Raw genomic sequence first — 17642 nt, forward strand, 5'->3', positions numbered from 1 at the left:
CCTCAGGCTCATGCATGTTCTCTCTCTTAAAAAAAAAAAAAAAGTTTTGTTTTTAAGACGTGTTTTGTATGCTGATAGGAGTGATCCAGGAAAGCAGGACATTTTGATGCTGCCGGCGGGTGAGGGTCTTGCTGGAACAATGCCCTCAAGGATGCAAGAGAAGGTGGGATCTAGCCGACAAGTGGAGGGACTGGACAAGGAGCAAAGTATGAGAGGAGGGCTGGCAGGTCGGTGTGTGTGATGGTGAAGCTTGTGGAAGTTCTTTCCTGATCGCTTCCATTTTCAAGGTCATAGCTGAGAGACAAGCTGGGGGAAAAGTGGGTGGAGGCTTGAGGCCTTATGAATTAGTCTTAGAAGAGACTGAACGAATTGGGGGAATATAAGGTGGTTGCCAGCTGGTGTTAAGACCTCCCTTAAAGCCCAAATTACTATGTTCTGTTTATCATTATTACATAACTCAATATTTTGTCACAATATAATTTGTTGGAAACGTATCCCTGCTTCATAGCATCTCATCACAGTAAGGATTGGGGTTCCCAGGAATGAGGCATCAAATTTGCACGGTTAGATCTCTTTGGTAGGCCAAGTGGCTACTCTGTTATCATATAATGTGCTACTATTTCCCCTGGTTATTGTGTATGGTCATTACTCTTGGCGGTGGGGGGGGGGGGCTATCAGGCATATAGTTGAACAAATTTAACAGGTGCCTTCTAGATCTCAAGGCACCGAGAAGGATGGGATAGCGCAGTATTTAAAGTCCGCCTTCAGGACGCTTACTTACATTTTGTGGGGAACAAAATACACATCAGGTAGTAAAAGAGCAGGATGAGGGGGTAGGGACTCTGCATTGCTACTTGATATTGAAGGGTCAGGGAAGATCTCTGATAAATGACATCGAAGCAGAGACCTAAAGGACGGAAGGGAGTAAGGCTTTGATGTATCTGGGGGAGATAGTGGGCCAGGCCCTTGTATCTATCTCTACTTTCTAAGCAGATTAAATAGAAAAGATGACACCCATTTATGTCGACATGCAGCCGCTTTTTACGAAATGCAATAGAACGTTAAACACATCCACTCCTCTCTTGCTGAAATACAATACCATTTATACTTAATAGTACCTTTTTCCTCTTTGAGTAGCAGATTTGGGGTTTTACAGATTCAACTTGTTCCACTTAACTCTATTTAGTATTTCCTGACTGATCACATTGTCACAACCTGGCCAGTGGGAGCCCCATTAAACTGGCCGCTTTGTGCTCTCATTAACTGCCCAAGCCTTTTTTTTTTTTTTTAAGATTTTACTTATTTGAGAGAGACAGACACAGCGAGAGAGGGAACACAAGCAGGGGGAGTGGGAGAGGGAGAAGCAGGCTTCCCGTGGAGCTGGGAGCCCGATGTGGGGCTCGATCCCAGGACCCTGGGATCATGACCTGAGTGGAAAGCAGACGCTTAACGACAGCCCCCCAGGCACCCCTGCCCCAAGCGTCTTTTAAAGCACCCTTGTTTTTTGGCAACAAGGTATTCCAGGCCCGCTGTGATCCCTGCCCCAAAATATAATTAGCCCTTTTCCACAGAGCCCTGAGTCAAACCAGAGGCCCAGTCTGGCGCAGGAGTGTGCATCCCACTTGACAGGCATTAGAACCAGTTATAGCTGGATGACACTGCTCTTGGGCCACCAGGGAAACTAAGGCCTGGGAAAGAAATCTTTTTTAAGTCCTGAGTTCGCTCAGGCATCTCCAGAGCAGCCATCTTGACTGAATTCTTTTTCATTTCATTCTAATACAATTTTTTTCTAGAACATACCTACTTAAAATGTAATCCCTTCTTTACCAGATAAACAAAATGTGGTATATCCGTACCACAGAATACTGTTTAGCAATAAAAAGGGACTACTGATACGTGTTAAATGGATTAACATTATGCATCAAAAACATGCTTCGTGAAAGAAGCCAAACCCGCAAGAGGCCGTGCCGTAGGATTCCACTGATACGAAATACCCAGAAAAGGTAAATTGTAGAGACAAAGCAGATCTGTGGTCACCTGGGCTGGGGTAGGAATAGGGAGCTCTTGGGAGGATAGAAATGCATGTGGTAGGAAATTGCACAACTCCATAGACTAAATAAAAATCACTGAGTTGAAAATAGGTGACTTTTATGGGCACGTCAATTCTATCTTAATACAACTGATAAAAAATTAAACCCTTCTGCCAACTTCTACTTGTACCTCAATTGGTTATATTGACCCAAGATGTTCCCTTATATTTACTTTTCTAACAAAAAAACCACCTAAACCTATTTCCCATACCCTGCAGTTTTTATATCCCTCCTGCTCACAAGTCTCCTTATTCTTTGTAGAAGCCATATCCTCGTTTGGATCCCAGGTACAGCCGGAACATCACAATTTATTGCTCATCTGCTCATGCCCACCATTTTACACAGGTGCTTCATTATTACGAACTATTTTCTTTTCCCCCCGATGACTGAAGAGGTCAACAGCTGCCACGATTGTGCTGTCCTTTAGAGCCGTTGTGAGGAGTGAGTGTGAAGCGTTGCTCACCAGCTGTTGCCAAAATATATAAATACCAACCCAGACCACCCTCTGACCTCTGGGGGTGCAAGTCCACAAAGACATATTTCATTTGAAAATATTGGATTTAATAGAAAATATCACATTGTAAACAAGTCCACTGATCCGTTAGCCTAAGACAGAATGACAGCACAATCACGTTTTATAAAAGCTCAAGACCAAACACTGGTACCAGACACAGCACTTGAAGAGAGGCCTGAGCCAGTCTCTGAAAGATCTTTCCCAGAAGGAGAGGAAGCAGCAGCTTCAAACAGGCACAGAAATAGGGAGGCGAAGGCAGCATCCACTCCACGAAGGCTTAGGAGTCAAAAGGCAGAGCAATAAACTCATTTTGTGAACAAGGGGTGAAGGACAGAGGGGCAAAAGGGTTGTATTTCCTGATGTTCTGGGAACGTCAGAGCGCGCCACAGGAACCTGAGTGGGTTGGAAGGGCAGGGTATTTTAAGTGGGGAAAGGCTATTATTAGGCAACTTTAGAAGCATTTGGTATGTTGTCTTTGCGTACTCAGGGAAGGAGAACATGTTGCTCGTGTTGTGACTAAACTTAGGCCTGACTGAGCTGTTGCCTTGGCCTCCATCTCCTTAGCTGAACACACTGATGCTGTGGCAGGATCTGTCGCCCCAGGGAGACCCTGGAACAAAAACATGGGGCTCTGGTGGGAAGAGGGTTTCCACCTTCCTCCAGGTGCCAGGGGGTCCCGAAGGGAGGGGAGTCTGACGTGGTTGGGCCCCTTGAGACTGAGTTTATCAGCAAAAGCCTTCTCTTTAGTCCTAGCCACCTAGATCCTCCTCCCCCAAGGAGTCCTCCAAGTTCATGGAAAGGCCAACTGTGAGAGCAGGAAAAAAAAAAAAACAACTAGGGAAAGAAAGTAAGGAATCATTTTCTTTCCATGGCACTTATAACTGAACAGAAGGTTAAGAGTTTGTTCCTTAATCTGGAACAGTGATTCCCAAACGAAGAGGCAGGCCTACTCAAGAGAGGCTTTCAAAGAGGTTTGGGCCAAAACACAGAGGCCCCCCACTACCCCCAGTTGAGAATCAGTGTATGTAATGATAGAAATTCCTGACGGGAGTGTGTTATACATGAGAACAGTGCCAGAGGCAGAACAAAAACTAAAAAACCCTAATCTGTGTAGGGCAGACATCAAAATTATGGAGTACATTTTTCAGAGACTTTTTTTCTGATTAAAGTAGGTTACAGAACAAGTCCTTCTCCCTGTAGCTAAACTCTCATGACTAGGCTCCATGCTGCATAGCCAAGAACAATAAGTATACCCATTTATCTGGAGTAACCATTCTGGATTAAAGAAATACAATTCTGTCCTCATAAAGGCAATTTCCAGAATTGCTCTGCCTGTCCGAAAGAAGTACTCGATGCTAGGATGAGCACAGGCTAATCACCGTATGGTTTCTCAGAAGACTGGTTTTTCTCTGTTTCTTTCTCTTTGATACTGTACAAGGGGTCCACCAACTTGTTATGAACAAGCATTAAACCTGTGAAAAATTAAAAACAAAGGTAGTTAATGCAAGTAGAGGCAGAGTTACACGATTATGAACAATAACATCCAGGAGCTCTCAAATTTTGTCCTAGTACTGAAAATCATCTTTTCTCTGTGGCTCCAAATGACAAAAATACTAAGAGTAGGAAAAGAATTTATTATTCCCAATGAATGCTAGAATCCACGGCCCTTTTGTAAATTCACTCTTTAGAGGTGTTGGCTATTGAAAGGTTAATCTTTTCACCAAAGAATAAATTCCTAATTTGCGTGCTTAGTAAATGAGGGTTTTCCCCTAAGTATGCCCAAAGCAGCGTGTCCTTATTTATTTATTTATTTATTTATTAGATTTTATTTGACAGAGAAAGCCAGAGAGAGCACAAGCAGGGGGAACGGAGCGTCAGAGGGAGAAGCAGGCTTCCCACTGAGCAGGGAGCCCGATGTGGGGCTCGATCCCAGGACCCCGGGATCATGACCTGAGCTGAAGGCAGATGCTTAACTGCCCAAGCCACCCAGGTGCCCCACAGTGTGTCCTTAAAGTAGAAGAGAAAAAGATCCTCATGAGAGTTCAGTGCCCCACCTAGAGGGGAAGGCCTGGATAAGTCCTGGAAAGATTAAAAAAAAAAAAAAACAAACCCTGAGCTTCAATAGCCCTGCCAAGAGATCACCACATAGCCCTCAGCTATTTTTCATTTCATTGTCTTCTTGCCTCTGTAGAACAAATAGGCCTCCAGAAATAGACCCTTGCAGTCATGGGTGGAAGAGCAATGAGTGTGTATTCTGGGACCATAAGGTTTGGTTTTTATTAACATCAGAGTTGTCTATGAAAATGGCCAGAGCCAGAATACGAGACCTGCTCCTCACACCCGGCATAGCCCAAACTCCTCGCCCCCTCCCCTCACCTCTGAAATACTTGACGGTTTTCACTTTCAGCTCCAGGGTGGCATCCTCGTCACACACAAATACCGTGCGGGGATGCTGCTGGAAGGCAGATACGGTCCACATATGGCTCACTCCCTCCTCAATGGCCTTGTACAGAGCAAATGCCTTGTGTGCACCTGTGATGAGGATCATCACCTGGGGATCAGAAAACAAGCCTGTGATGGAGGAGAATAAGCAGTGGAACCCGGAGTCCAGAAACCTGAGTTCTGGTCCAGTCACCCCCAACTGGCTGCAAGCACTGTTGTTTTTAATAGACCATTTTCAGTTGTTGGCTTGCAGCACACGGTGCTCCCTGCTCTCTGCCTTACTGCCCAGGGAACCTGAGGCTGGGAGCATCACCATCCCCATGTTCTGTGATGAGGAAATGCGCTCCAGGGGAGTAAGTAGCTTGCCCCAGGGCATTTCTGACCCAGAGTCCATGCTCTAGACCACCCTGTAATGGTGCCTCCTGGTACCTTTGATGAAAGCTACGAACACATATGCCAGACAAAGGCCCATGCCTCTAATCCCAGCAGTTGGGACACTGAGTCCCAGGGGGTCCTAGGCTGGGTGAGTTTTCACAAGTGCAGTCTGAAGAAGAGGGGTTCCAATATGCACCATCTACAAGGGGCCATGGAAGTGATGGTCATGTTATGTGTGTGGCCGCTGAGGTTCCATCCCACAAAGGCTGCCCCTTAATCTGGTCACTCTCAATGCCAAGTATTAGACTGACTAATAGGACTTGGGGTGATGTTTTATGTTCAAATAAAACAAAGGCACGGACTCCCTCAACAGTTAAAATATCAAGAACATAAATGCTGGAAAGTGATTGTGAAGGAACTCTGCCCTCTAGATTTCATTGTAATTCGATGTACCATGGAGTTGTGAACAGGATTTACTATTTCTCTCTTAAAAGATGAGACATCAGAAGCAAGAGAGAAGGCAACTCTATCTGTTCAGGACCCCAGAACTCCTGATTTCCAGACCCAGGTCCTTTCCCAGACTGTAATACCCTCCCAGAACAGGGAGAGCCCTCACACCCTAGTGCTTCCACGCTATACGGCCAAACACAGCCGGGTGACCCCCAGAGATACTGAGTCAAGGTCACCCAAGAGAAAGCTGGTGACCTCACTCATTTCACAAAAGTTCTCTTGAAATAGGGAGCTTTTTCCGCTATGTAGATGTTTGTTTACAGATCTGGGCAAAGAAACTTGAAGCTACAATGTCGGTAACTGCTTCCCACTGAATATACCCCTGAAAGGAAGAGAAAATGCTTTTAAAATTCTAATGAAAGATAGTAAAGAAACTGGAACCACAAAAAATTAAAATGATACCCAACTTTCTAGGGAAAAACACACTCAACTGCGTTTAGTCACTTAAATCACACTTCTCCGTGTTTACGAGTCCCCGAGCACAAGGCCATAACCACAAATATCCTGGGGTAGCAGGGGGAGCTCCCTTCAAACAGTGACCTCCACCAACTGCAGGGAACCAGCAGTCCCTCTCGGTACCTGTGCAAATGCAAATTCCTATTCGGACCTGAGTAGTGCAGGGCTCCTCTGCCTTGAGAAGCTCCAAAGGGGTGCGTAAGCAGAGGCCGGGGAGCCTGCAGCCTCCCGTGCAGCCAGTGTGGAAAGGGTCCTGCTGAGAACAGACTAGTGGTTGCCTCCAAAGAGGAAGGAGGACCAGTGAGAGGATCAGCTGGGATTTTAGCCGTATTTATAATGCCTTCATTTTTAGTTAACAGTGTTGTCAGGTGGTTCCTGTATAGTTAATGACAGAAAGACAAGTCCAACCCCCCAAGGAAGGCCTGGGGACCCCATGTGCCCTTACCTCTCTAGCATCCATGAGAGTTCCCACACCCACCGTCAGGGCCATGGTGGGCACCTTGGTGAGATCACCATCGAAGAACCTAGCATTGGCCAGGATGGTGTCCATGGCCAGAGTCTTCACACGGGTCCTGGACACCAGACTGGAGCCCGGCTCATTGAAGGCAATGTGTCCATCAGGGCCGATGCCTGCCCGGGAGAAACAGCCAGGGCAGCCCTGTCAGTCCCAGGGAGCCAAGATTTCAGGAATGGACAATCTATCCTTCCCCACCTGGGGTGTGTAAAATCCTTGAAATCATAGCTCTTTTCTCATTCACCCTGGGCAGGTGCACTTTAAGTGTAAGACCCTCCCCTCTCCCCACCTCCTAGCCATTTCTGTTTGAGGCACACACATGACCTGGTCACCTTGTGACCACCCTCAGAAAGCTAAGCAAGCAGTAATCCAAATAGCTTCTGCTTCACTAGAGCAGCGAAGGGTAACCTCTCTTGCCAGTAGTCAGAGGTCCTGCCGCTGGGATAGTCACAGCAAATAAAAAAACAGGGACTGGACAGGGTTGCAAAGTTTATAAAATCTTTGAACATGAGTGCTCTCAGCCTCTTCCTCCTACCTTGAAGTAAAAAAGAGTTAAGTCTAGAGCAGTAAAAGCTTAACACTCCCATGGGTGGCTCCAGAGATGGCAAAAGATGGAAACGTAAGGGGGCAGCCCAGGGTAGGGACAGAGCACAAACTGAGAAGGGGACACCCTGGGTTCCTGCTTTCTTGCCACTGCCCTGGCTGACCTGGGGCAAGTCACAAAACTTCTCTGGGGTTCACATGGCTATCTACAGTGTGCAGGGGCTGAGTGCAGAATCTTCTCGAACCATACGAGTTTTTGATTTTAACTGTTTAGGTAAGTCCTGTGGACTGATCCATATAAAACCTCAGGACTAGGGAATAGAATCTTTGAATCCAAATCCAAACATCTCACTTGACCAACAAGGCACAGGAGTGCAGAGAGAGGAGACGTCCAAGATCACATGGTCACTGAGCAGCACGGCCAAGGCAGGGAGTGAGGGCTCCTATCTATGTCTTCCCTGCGTCCTCAGGGGAATAAATGGTTCCTGCTATTACCAGTGCAGTGAGAAAACTGTTGGGAGGCAGGCATGGGTCCTGTTCCCCTTCCATGTGTTCTCAGCACCCTGGGCCTGCCCTGGACACGTGCCGCAGAGCGTCAGGCTCACCTCCGACAAACAGCTCAATCCCCCCTGCGGCTTTGATCTTTCCTTCAAAGGCGTCACACTCAGCCTGCAGGTCAGGTGCATTCCCATCCAGAATGTGGGTGTTTTCTGGGAGGATGTCAATGTGCTTGAAGAAGTTGTTCCACATGAAGGAGTGGTAACTCTCCGGGTGATCTTGAGGAAGGCCTGTGGGACCATGGCAACACTCAGTCATACCCAGGCTGAGCCAGAGCCCTCCTCCCAAAGCAGATGCCAGGATGCCCTCAGACCTCCACCGACACTTTCAGGGGAACGCCCATCAGGGGGCCTTGGGCACCAGGCCACGATCAGCCACAATTGGCTGGGGTGGTATCCCCGTGTCCACCCACCACCACCACCTGTGACGGCAGGACTGGCCCAGAGTGACTGCACCCTGGGAGCCTGAGAAATCCCCTCATTCTCATCTCCTTTTCACAAGGGAGTAATTGTAGGCGGGAGGCCAGGGTCACTCTGGGCTTCTGGAGGAGGCCTACAACCTGGGGGTAAGGACTTGGCCCATCTGGGACAGGAAGCAAGCATACCCCTTGCCCGTGCCTCCCACCCCGCCATTCATCCCCAGTTATAACCCCTCTGAGCCTGAACCCCAACTTGAACACCAGCTGGTCGGAGAGAATTCTCTCAGGGCTTCCCCAAAATGATTTTTAGCAAAGAAAAAAAAGTTTCAAGTGGATGTTTAATTAAACATGAAGAATGTTTAATGTCAGCCTTAAAAAGGAATGAAATTCTGACATACCACAACACGGACAAACCTTGAGGACATTTTGTTGAGTGAAATAAGCCAGTCACAGAAAGACAAATACTGAGTCCACTTAAATGAGATATCTAGAGTAGTGAAATTCACAGAAGCAGTAAAACGATGATTGCTAGGGGTTGGGAGAGTGGGCAATGGGTAGTTGGTGTTGAATGGGTAGAGAGTTTCAGTTTTGCGAGATGAAAAGAGTTCTGGAGACTGGTTACACAACACTGTGAATATACTTAACGCTGCTAAACTCTACATATAAAAACGGCTGGATGGTAAACTTTATGTCTATTTTACCACAATTGAAAACAAGAATGTTTAAAGTGTAGCCTTACAAAATGATGGCGGGGGTGACAGAAGATGAAGGTATAGCTTTTCAGCACTGGAAGGGACACCAGTCTCTGTTCCTCTCCCAGGGTGCCTGGCAGAAAGGCAAGCTGGAAGATGAATGCTGGAGAGACCAGACAGACACGGAGGCACGAGCCCATTGGCAATTACTGGTTACAGAAAGAAATGGCATGGAGTTGGGGAGGAGGCAGAGGAGAAGGAGATCCTCTAACATTTAAAATGGTTGCTCTGTACAAGAGGCTTCCATATCCGTTAGATCACTTAATGCTTACAACCTGAGGTCAGCTTTCAGAGCACCATTTTACACCTGAGTGCACCAAGGCCTGGAAGAGAAAGGTTTCGCTAATGGAGCTTATCACCAAACATCACTGGTTCCCGGAGACAATCTTATTCCCCTCCCGGGCTGCACCTGAACAGGGAGGAGCAGGACTCTCCTGGAATCAGGGAACACCTGGAAAGAGACAGACTCACCCACATACTCATCCATGTTGAAGGTCTTCACATATCTGAAGGACAGGTCTCCATTCTTATAGTACTCAATGAGCTTCTTGTAGCAGCCAATTGGGGTGCTCCCTGTGAGAGAGGCCACAGCCATAACACCCTTCAGCTCCCAGCTCCTGAGGACACCCAGGGATGAGGGCTGCTCACAGGGAGAACCAGTCAGATCTGAAGCCCTCCCCCGGTGCCCCAGTCCTAACCGCCATCCTGTCCGCGCTTCCGAAGGCTACCTCCCCCCCCTCCCCACCAGAGTGTGAGCTCCAGGAGGCCAGGGCTGTGTCTGTCTCGTCCGCTGCCGAATCCCAGTGGTCGGCACACTGCTGACTGGCACGACCGGAATGAGTAACCCGAGTAAACATCGCACCTAACGTCCTGACGTGTTCGGTGAGCAACTAGTATGTGGGAGGCAGTGGGCCACATGATGGGAACACCAAGGAGGCACAGACACACAGCCGCTCGGAACGAGCTCACTGGCTGGGGCTGGGGTAGGAAGCAGTAATGCCAGCTGTGACCAGCCCAAGTCTGTGGGCTCAGGAAGACTTCCCCGAGGAGCAGCAAACTCCTGTGAACTGAGTCTCATTAAAAAGTCAAGGTTCTAGAGCACATGAAAAAGGCAAGAGGACCTCTGTAGATTAAAGAACTAAATATGCGTGAAGTCTGGATACTGGATTATTGGGGGAAAAAACTATAAAAGATAAATGTGGACAATGAGGAAAAAACTGTTACTACTGTCTGCATAACAGACAATATTATGGAATGATTTTTTTAATAGGTATGGTAACAGTGTTGTCGTTGGGTAAGAGAACATCTGTACTGAGGGGACAGATGCCAAAAGATATAGAGGTCAATCGTCAGGAGGTTTGGGATGTACTTTCAAGTGGCTCATAAAAAAAAAAAAAAACGTGTGTGTGTGTTTGTGTGTAGACAGAGAACACGAGCCAGAAGAGACGAAGGGTAAATGTGGCAAATATTAACAATGGGCGAGCCTAGGAGAATGGTACTGTACTATTCTTTCAGCTTTTGTGAATATTTGAAATTTTTTAAAATAAGAGGATGGAAAGAAAAAAGCCCCACCCAAATCAGATCGCTCTTTTCACAACCTACTAATGCCTTCTTATTTCACTGAGTCATAACCAGTTCTAACAAAGGCCCCCCCATAACTCGGCCCCGGGTTCCCAGCCTCACCCGTATTCATCCCGCTCCTCACCTGCTCCTCCTTCAGGTACCCGCACAATTCTCACCTCTTCTGGCCTCTACTCAGATGTCGCCTTCTCAGAGGGACCTTCCCTGCCACCCTGTCCGACACCGCGGACCCCCTCCCCTGCCTAGACACTCCCTCTCCCCGCTTCCCTTCCTCATTTTTCTCCTTCACTCATCACCACCTAACATACTCTGTATTTTGTCAAGTAACTTGCTTATTGTCTGTCTCTCCTACTACCATTTAAACTTCAGGAGGCAGGAGTTTACGTCTTTTTTGTTTGTCGTCATATCCCCAGCACCTAGAAGAGTTCGGCATATGGTGGGCATTCACTAAATACCTGCTGAATCAAAGTTCCCTCCCGCCCCATCCCCAGTCTGTCCCTGTGCCAGGGCCTCAGCCGTGCCTGCGCCCCACAGCTTCCCTGGCCTTCCCCTGAGCTTCGTCATGTCATGTCCGCTTTCCAAACTTCGAGCTTTCTCCTCAATTCTGTGAGCTCCCCGTTATCTAGCCAATACATTCCTTTTCTGCGTAAGTGAACCAGAGCTGTTTCTTTGGTTTCCACCCAGAACCCCCGACTGGCATTTCACCTAACAGAAGCCATGTTACAAGGAACCCAAAAGGAAACGCTGTGCCGGTTCAGGTACGGCAGTCAGGAGGGGGCCAGGTCTTGGAGGGCCCTGAAGGCCACACTGAGGAGCTGGGACCTGATTGTGCAGGTGATGGGGAATCAGGGAGGGATCTCAGCAGGAGCAGAGACTCTAGTCCAGAGAGGCTCCATGGTTAGAAAACAGGACGTCAGTGCAGCCCCTCCAGGGCCCAAGACGTTAGCGGTTTCGCAGATACGTGCAGCTATGCTCCCACAAGTGTCTAGTGCAGAGGCCCGCAAACTTCAGCCCACAGGCCAAATCTGGCCCGCTGCCTTTGTTTATATAGCTCATCAGTTAAGAATGGTTTTTACACTTTTTATGTTTATAAATATCAAAAGAGTCTGACTCTGTGACATGTGAGAATCATACGAGTTCAGACCTGAGCGTCCATCAGGCTCTATTGGTAGATGGCCAGGCGCATTCATTTATATGTTGTCTGCAGTGGCCTTTGAGCTACAAGGACGGTTAAGTAGTTGCGGCAGAGGCCATATGGCCAGGGAAGTGTAAAATATTAACCATGTGACCATTTACAGAAAAAGTTTGAAGGCCCCTGCTCTAGTGGATGGGACACTGGGGCAAATCCACCCAAACTCAGAGAGAATCAGGACCATATGCCTTGAGGAGCTGGGGTCAAAATAGATACCCTCCCATAAAGGAACGAGCTGATTTTTCCAGAAGAAACTGAGGCTGTTTTTCAGGTAGGTCCTGCGTCTAATTAAACCTTACAGAAAATGCCTTGAGTAGACTATCAATTCTGCCAAGGATGGTACTCAGGTAGTAGCACTCGAGATGCACAGAACTTAATTCATTACATAAAATGTATGCCTGAAGGCATTAGGACTTAATTCTGTTAAGGACTCCTAGATTCCGAGACAGCCTGTTGTGGACTGGGCTGATTTAGAATGGAGCTGAAAAATCAAGTTCTTCCTGCCTAACCAAGATCCCTTCTACTCCAGAACTCTTCGGGAGCAGGCAGCACCTAAACCAAACCATAGAGGAAGCTGGGTCCTCTTGTTTTTGCGTTTCCAGGAAGCAGGGCTGTTCACTCATAGCACCAGCACCCTAGAGCCCTCCTTGTAAGTCTCCTGGCTCAGTGAGCCCACGTACCTGGCCCCTTAAAAACCCTAATGCTCATTCACTCCCCCACAATCCATGGCACCCTCTCCATCCCCCAACGCACCAGTGGGAAGTCCCAGGGTGAAGTATTTGTCTGGCCCCGGGTTAAACTGGATGATGCGATTCCTGATGTACTTGGCTGCCCACTCGCTGGCCTGAGAATAATGGTCCAGGATGATGAGCTTCATCTTGTCCTGTAGGGGGCAGGTGACAAAAGGAATCAGTGGTAAGGGACAGGGAGAAAGGGATGCAGGTGGCTGGGGAGAGGGGAGAAGCCCTTCCCAGCCAGCAACAACCTCTCTCCAGGGTGTCTGAGCAAGGAAGAGGAAGACCCCAACTTTCGGTTCACAGAGGAATTAACAGGCTGGGCCAAGTGCCTCCACCACCCACCAGGAGGCGCTGCTGTGAGACAGACCGGGGTTCTAATCTCAATTCCTCCATTTACCAACCGCAGGACCTTGGTCAAAGGACTCAAGTTCTCCCAGCCTGTTTCTTCTTAGTGAAAATGGGGACAATAGTACCTACCCGACAAATTTCACGATGGTGAATATTAAATGAGGGCATGTAAACCACACACTATTCAATGTTGGCTGTTATCCTGTAGCTCGACCCCTTTCCCCACTTCTCTACCCCCACGCGCTGGATAGTGTGTACCCACGGCCTCTTCCTCAATAGAGGGGTCATGGGACCATATGGGCCACTATAGCAGGTGAGAGCCGTGGAGTTTGCCTGGAGACGTGTGTTCTCCTGTAGAGGGGTGCTCCCGCCGGCCTTGCTTTGTGGACCCTCAGTTTCCCCCCAAAGCACAGGGGTCAATGTAATCGCCCCGCACTGCGATCACTCAGGGTGGGAGGCGGGGATGGCGGTCCCGGGCAGCCGAAGGATACAGGAGTGTTTGCCCGACGCCGATCGCGATCCCAACGCCCCTCCGGCCCTGCACCGGAAAGGGGGGGGGGTCCCAGCAGTTCGCTGGGCTCCCGGCTCCTGGGGAACCGGAGGCTGGGGCAGCGCCTGGACCCCCGCCCACGCCCACCCGCGAGGAGGGTCCCCGCCAGCCCCGCTCCCCACTTACTCGGACACCTCCCGCGGCGGCTGCAGCAACTGCGCCGGCGGCCCCGCCCCGCGCGGGTCACGTGGCCCCGGGTCACGCGGAGCGGCTCTCAGCCGGAGGGGCCGACTCTGCTGCGCCCACTGCGGGGCCCTGGCCGCCCGCGGGCTCTGCATTGCCTGGGGCCAACCCCCCTGTCCGCTCGGCTCCGGGCGCAGCTGTGGGAGGCGAGGCTTGGAGGCCGGTTTTGTGCGGCCTGGAGACTTGGGGGCTCCAGGTGGCCCCGAGGAATGCAGTGCCCAGGCCCGGGGGGACTGGGGCCAGGTTTTTAGTGCTGGGGGGAGGAAGAGCAAAATCACTTCCTTAGAGCCTCAGGGATTGGGCCTGGCTCTGCCTTCCGTTTAACTTTTTTAGGTGCCATTTTTTTTTTTTACCTGAATATTACAACTTTTTTGCTTTAAATATAATTAGATTTTTCTTTCTTTTTAAAATCTTAATCTTCACAGCAGTCTATGCTAGAGAAAGAGGGAGGTCCCTGGTCCCCCCAGCTCCCCACCCCAAGATAACATTGCTGAGAGTTTAGGCTACATTTCCAAAATCTTTTTCCTTGAATATATTTTACATTTTACAGAAATGGAAACACACCACACATGATGTCCACCGGGAGCTAGGTGGCCATGTTCCGCAGGTCCCATGATTGGGCTCACCTCTCCCCTGGGGCCCAGCTGCAGCTCCAGCCCAGCTTGAAAGAGGTAGTGTTGGTCTGGTGAGGCCCTGATGAGATGAGGCTATGGAGCTAATACCTCTACAGTTCTAAGGATTTGTTCTTTGGCCTCAGTGTTGGTTTAGTTGTTAAAACAACAACAAAAAACACACACACAGAAAGACCATGCAGTCAGAAACCTCATCTCAGCTTGAGCACTGTAGATGTTTCACAACCCCAGTCTCCACAAACACATCAGATAACGGGGCCTGGTCTCCACCAGCTGCATTCCCATCGTTCCAGGAAGAGTGACTTCATGTGACTTTAATTGGGCCTGTCGCCCCCACCCCTACCCCCATTACCCTTTCTGTAGGGAACCAGTTCCAGGTCTCTCTTGAGCCTGGCAGCTCTGGAATCAGAGAGCTAGGGGACAAATCAGGAAGATCTGGTTTAGTCAATCCCTGGTTCTTGAGTGAGTGACTCAAGCAAATGACTCAACTTCTCCAGCTCTGAATTTTCTCTTCTAAAACATGGGAACCGAATGGGGATACGTAATCCTGACCTCAGGTATCTGTTGTGAGTACTGGATGAAACAGTAGCATAGCCTGGCATTCATGGCCAGCCATGATTACCCCTCATGTCCTCCCAGCCTCCCTGCAGCCTACTCTCTACCCTGCAATGCTCTCTACCCTCACCTCCTGCCCCCTCATGTTCCTCCCAGTGCATGTCTGTGTTTGAACTTACCCATACCCGTCCTTCCGTTCTCGTTTTAGAACCAAAATGGGCTAATTCAGAGAGTTGTGGATTCATCCTTACAGTGGAACACTCTGCAGCTGTCCTGTGGATGGATGTTTTTGTACTCTTTTGTTGCCCTTGCTTTGCGTGAAGACATTGCCCCAAGCCTCTGAAAATCCTGCTTGGGGCTTGGGGTTCATGTGGGTTTTGTGAAGCTGGTCCTACCCTCTGGCCTAATCAATTAGAGAGCTCCATGGCCCTGGCCATGACTGATTCACAACTAGGCAGACACGGAAGATACTAACCCAACAGCCACTCACAGCCTTCCTTCTCCTTTGCTGCTTCCCACTGTAGCCTCTGGAAAGTTAGCTACTCTCCCAGCTTCTCAGCCAGGATGTGGCCAGGTAACCTAGTTTGGGCCAGTGAAGTAAAAAGATGGCTCTGGGAAGATACTCTGCTTTCTGAGAAAAGTGACATGCTTGCAAAACAAACTGTCTGTTCCTTCCCTTTTCTTCCTGCCTTGATGGCAGATGTGACGCCTGGAGCTGGGAAAGCTGTTTTATGACCATGAGGCAACAAGCATAGGATAGAGTGAAGGATAGAAAGAACATAAGTCCTTAATATTTGAACCGTGCTGGGACTCCTGCTTCTGGACTTCTTCTAAGTAAATAATAAATATCCTATGGTTTAAATGTTAAGCCACTGTTAGTAGAGTTTTCTGTGACTAAGGTTGAAAATGTGACTCATTGTTATGGTGGATGACTCAGGTCTTCCTCGGGGTTTATGCTGGTATTTTGAGGAGATACATTGTGGGGAGCTGTAAAATCCAGAAAAGTTTATAGAGCTGCCAGTGAGAAAAGCAGAACCAAGGGAAAAGTGATACAGAATCCTGATGACATCATTTGATCCACTTAAATCTAGCCATCTCTGAAACCAAATATACCCCATGAAGTTCAATAGTTGGGTGAATGAATGAGTGAAAACATAAATAATTTTTTTTTTTTACCCTGAGTCTAGTTAGAGGAAATTCTGGAAGGATGCTTAGTTATCTATTGCTGCATAATAGATGATCCCAAAACTCAATGGCTAAAAACAGTAAGTCCAATAAGAGCCAAAGAGAAATGTGCTGTGAAGCCATGAAAAGACATGGAAGGAAACTCAAGGGTGTGTCACCGAGAGAAGCTGATCTAAATAGACTATGTCTGCTGTAAGAGTCCAACGATATAACATTCTGGAAAAGGCAAAACTAGAGAGATAGTAGAAAGATCAGTAGTTGCCAGCAGTCGGGAGGAGGAAGGGATGAATAAGTGGAGCACAGAGAATTTTTAGGGCAGTGAAACCGTTCTCTATGATGCTGTCAGGGTGGATACGTGTCGCTCTACACGTGTCTAAACCCAGGGAATGTATGAGAATGAACCCTGATGAAAACGGTGGGCTTTGGCTGATTACGACGTGTCAGTGTAAGTTCATTATACAAATAACAACTTTTTGTTATATATAACAACACATGTGCCCCCCTCTGATGGGAGATGGTGATAATGCTGGGGGCTGTGCATCTGTGGGCACAGGAGGCATATGGGCTTCTCTGTACCTTCCTCTCAATTTTGCTGTGAACCTAAAAGTGCTCGCTCTAAAAAAAAATCCTTTAGGACACCTGGGTAGCTCAGTTGGTTAAGCGTCTGCCTTCGGCTCAGGTCATGATCCCAGGGTCCTGGGATTGAGTCCTGCTCCGCAGGGAGTCTGCTTCTCCCTCTGCCCTTCCTCCCACTCGTTCTCTCAATCTCTCTCTCTCCCTCTCAAATAAATAAAATCTTTTTTTAAAGATTTTATTTATTTATTTGAGACTGAGAGAGAGAGAGAGAGCACATGAGAAGGGGGAGGGCCAGAGGGAGAAGCAGACTCCCCGCCGATCAGGGAGCCCGATGTGGGACTCGACCCAGGGACTCCAGGATCATGACCTGAGCCGAAGGCAGTCGCCCAACCAACTGAGCCACCCAGGCACCCCTCAAATGAATAAAATCTTAAAAAAATAAAAATTAAAAAAACCTTTAAAAACATTTATTTTTTATGATCTCTCATGATTTCTATATGCTAGATATTCAGACAGGGTACAGTGGGGATGATGAATGGAGCCTTAAATGTAAGAAGGCCGGAGCTGGAATCATGAGGCTCGTTTACTCACATGTCTGGTGGTTGATGCTGGCTATTGGCTGAAACACTTGCCTAAGGGCTTCTTGTGGCCTGGGCTTCCTCACAACATGGTGGCTGGGTTCCAGTGGCAGGCATATTGGACAGACGTGGGTACCCTATCATGGAGTGGACTCCAGAGCTACACTGTCTGAATTTGAATCCCAGATCTGCTACTTACTGAGTGGGTAACTTCTGGTAAGTCACTTAATTCCTCTGTGCCCTAATTGCTTCATCCATAAAATAGGAAAAATATCTTCCTTATAGTATTTAGTATTATAATGAAGAATGATTACCTCAGGGAGGAATACATGGTTTAATAGATGTAGGGCACT

General features: G+C 48.3%; 1 protein-coding gene across 2 annotated transcripts; it reads right to left on the minus strand.

Annotated features, from left to right (window-relative positions):
* Positions 1-2629: 2629 nt before the first annotated feature.
* On the minus strand, positions 2630-13754 carry GNPDA1 (glucosamine-6-phosphate deaminase 1). 2 transcript variants are annotated; one of them, XM_028092918.1, is made up of 7 exons: positions 13707-13754; positions 12699-12828; positions 9644-9745; positions 8050-8232; positions 6833-7017; positions 4981-5155; positions 2630-4076 (listed from the first exon to the last, which is right to left on the minus strand). In XM_028092918.1, the coding sequence occupies exons 2-7, from the start codon at positions 12820-12822 to the stop codon at positions 3976-3978; spliced, it is 870 nt and encodes a 289-aa protein (XP_027948719.1). In that variant the 5' UTR covers positions 12823-12828; positions 13707-13754; the 3' UTR covers positions 2630-3975. The 2 variants fall into 2 exon arrangements, with proteins under 2 accessions (XP_027948719.1, XP_027948717.1); XM_028092916.2 differs by lacking the exon at positions 13707-13754 and adding an exon at positions 13160-13201.
* Positions 13755-17642: the final 3888 nt, after the last annotated feature.

Source organism: Eumetopias jubatus, unplaced genomic scaffold, assembly GCF_037043125.1.
Source record: "Eumetopias jubatus isolate StellerSeaLion01/CBP00866 unplaced genomic scaffold, mEumJub1_p1.0 scaffold_5, whole genome shotgun sequence".
NCBI classification, from domain to species: Eukaryota; Metazoa; Chordata; class Mammalia; order Carnivora; family Otariidae; genus Eumetopias; species Eumetopias jubatus.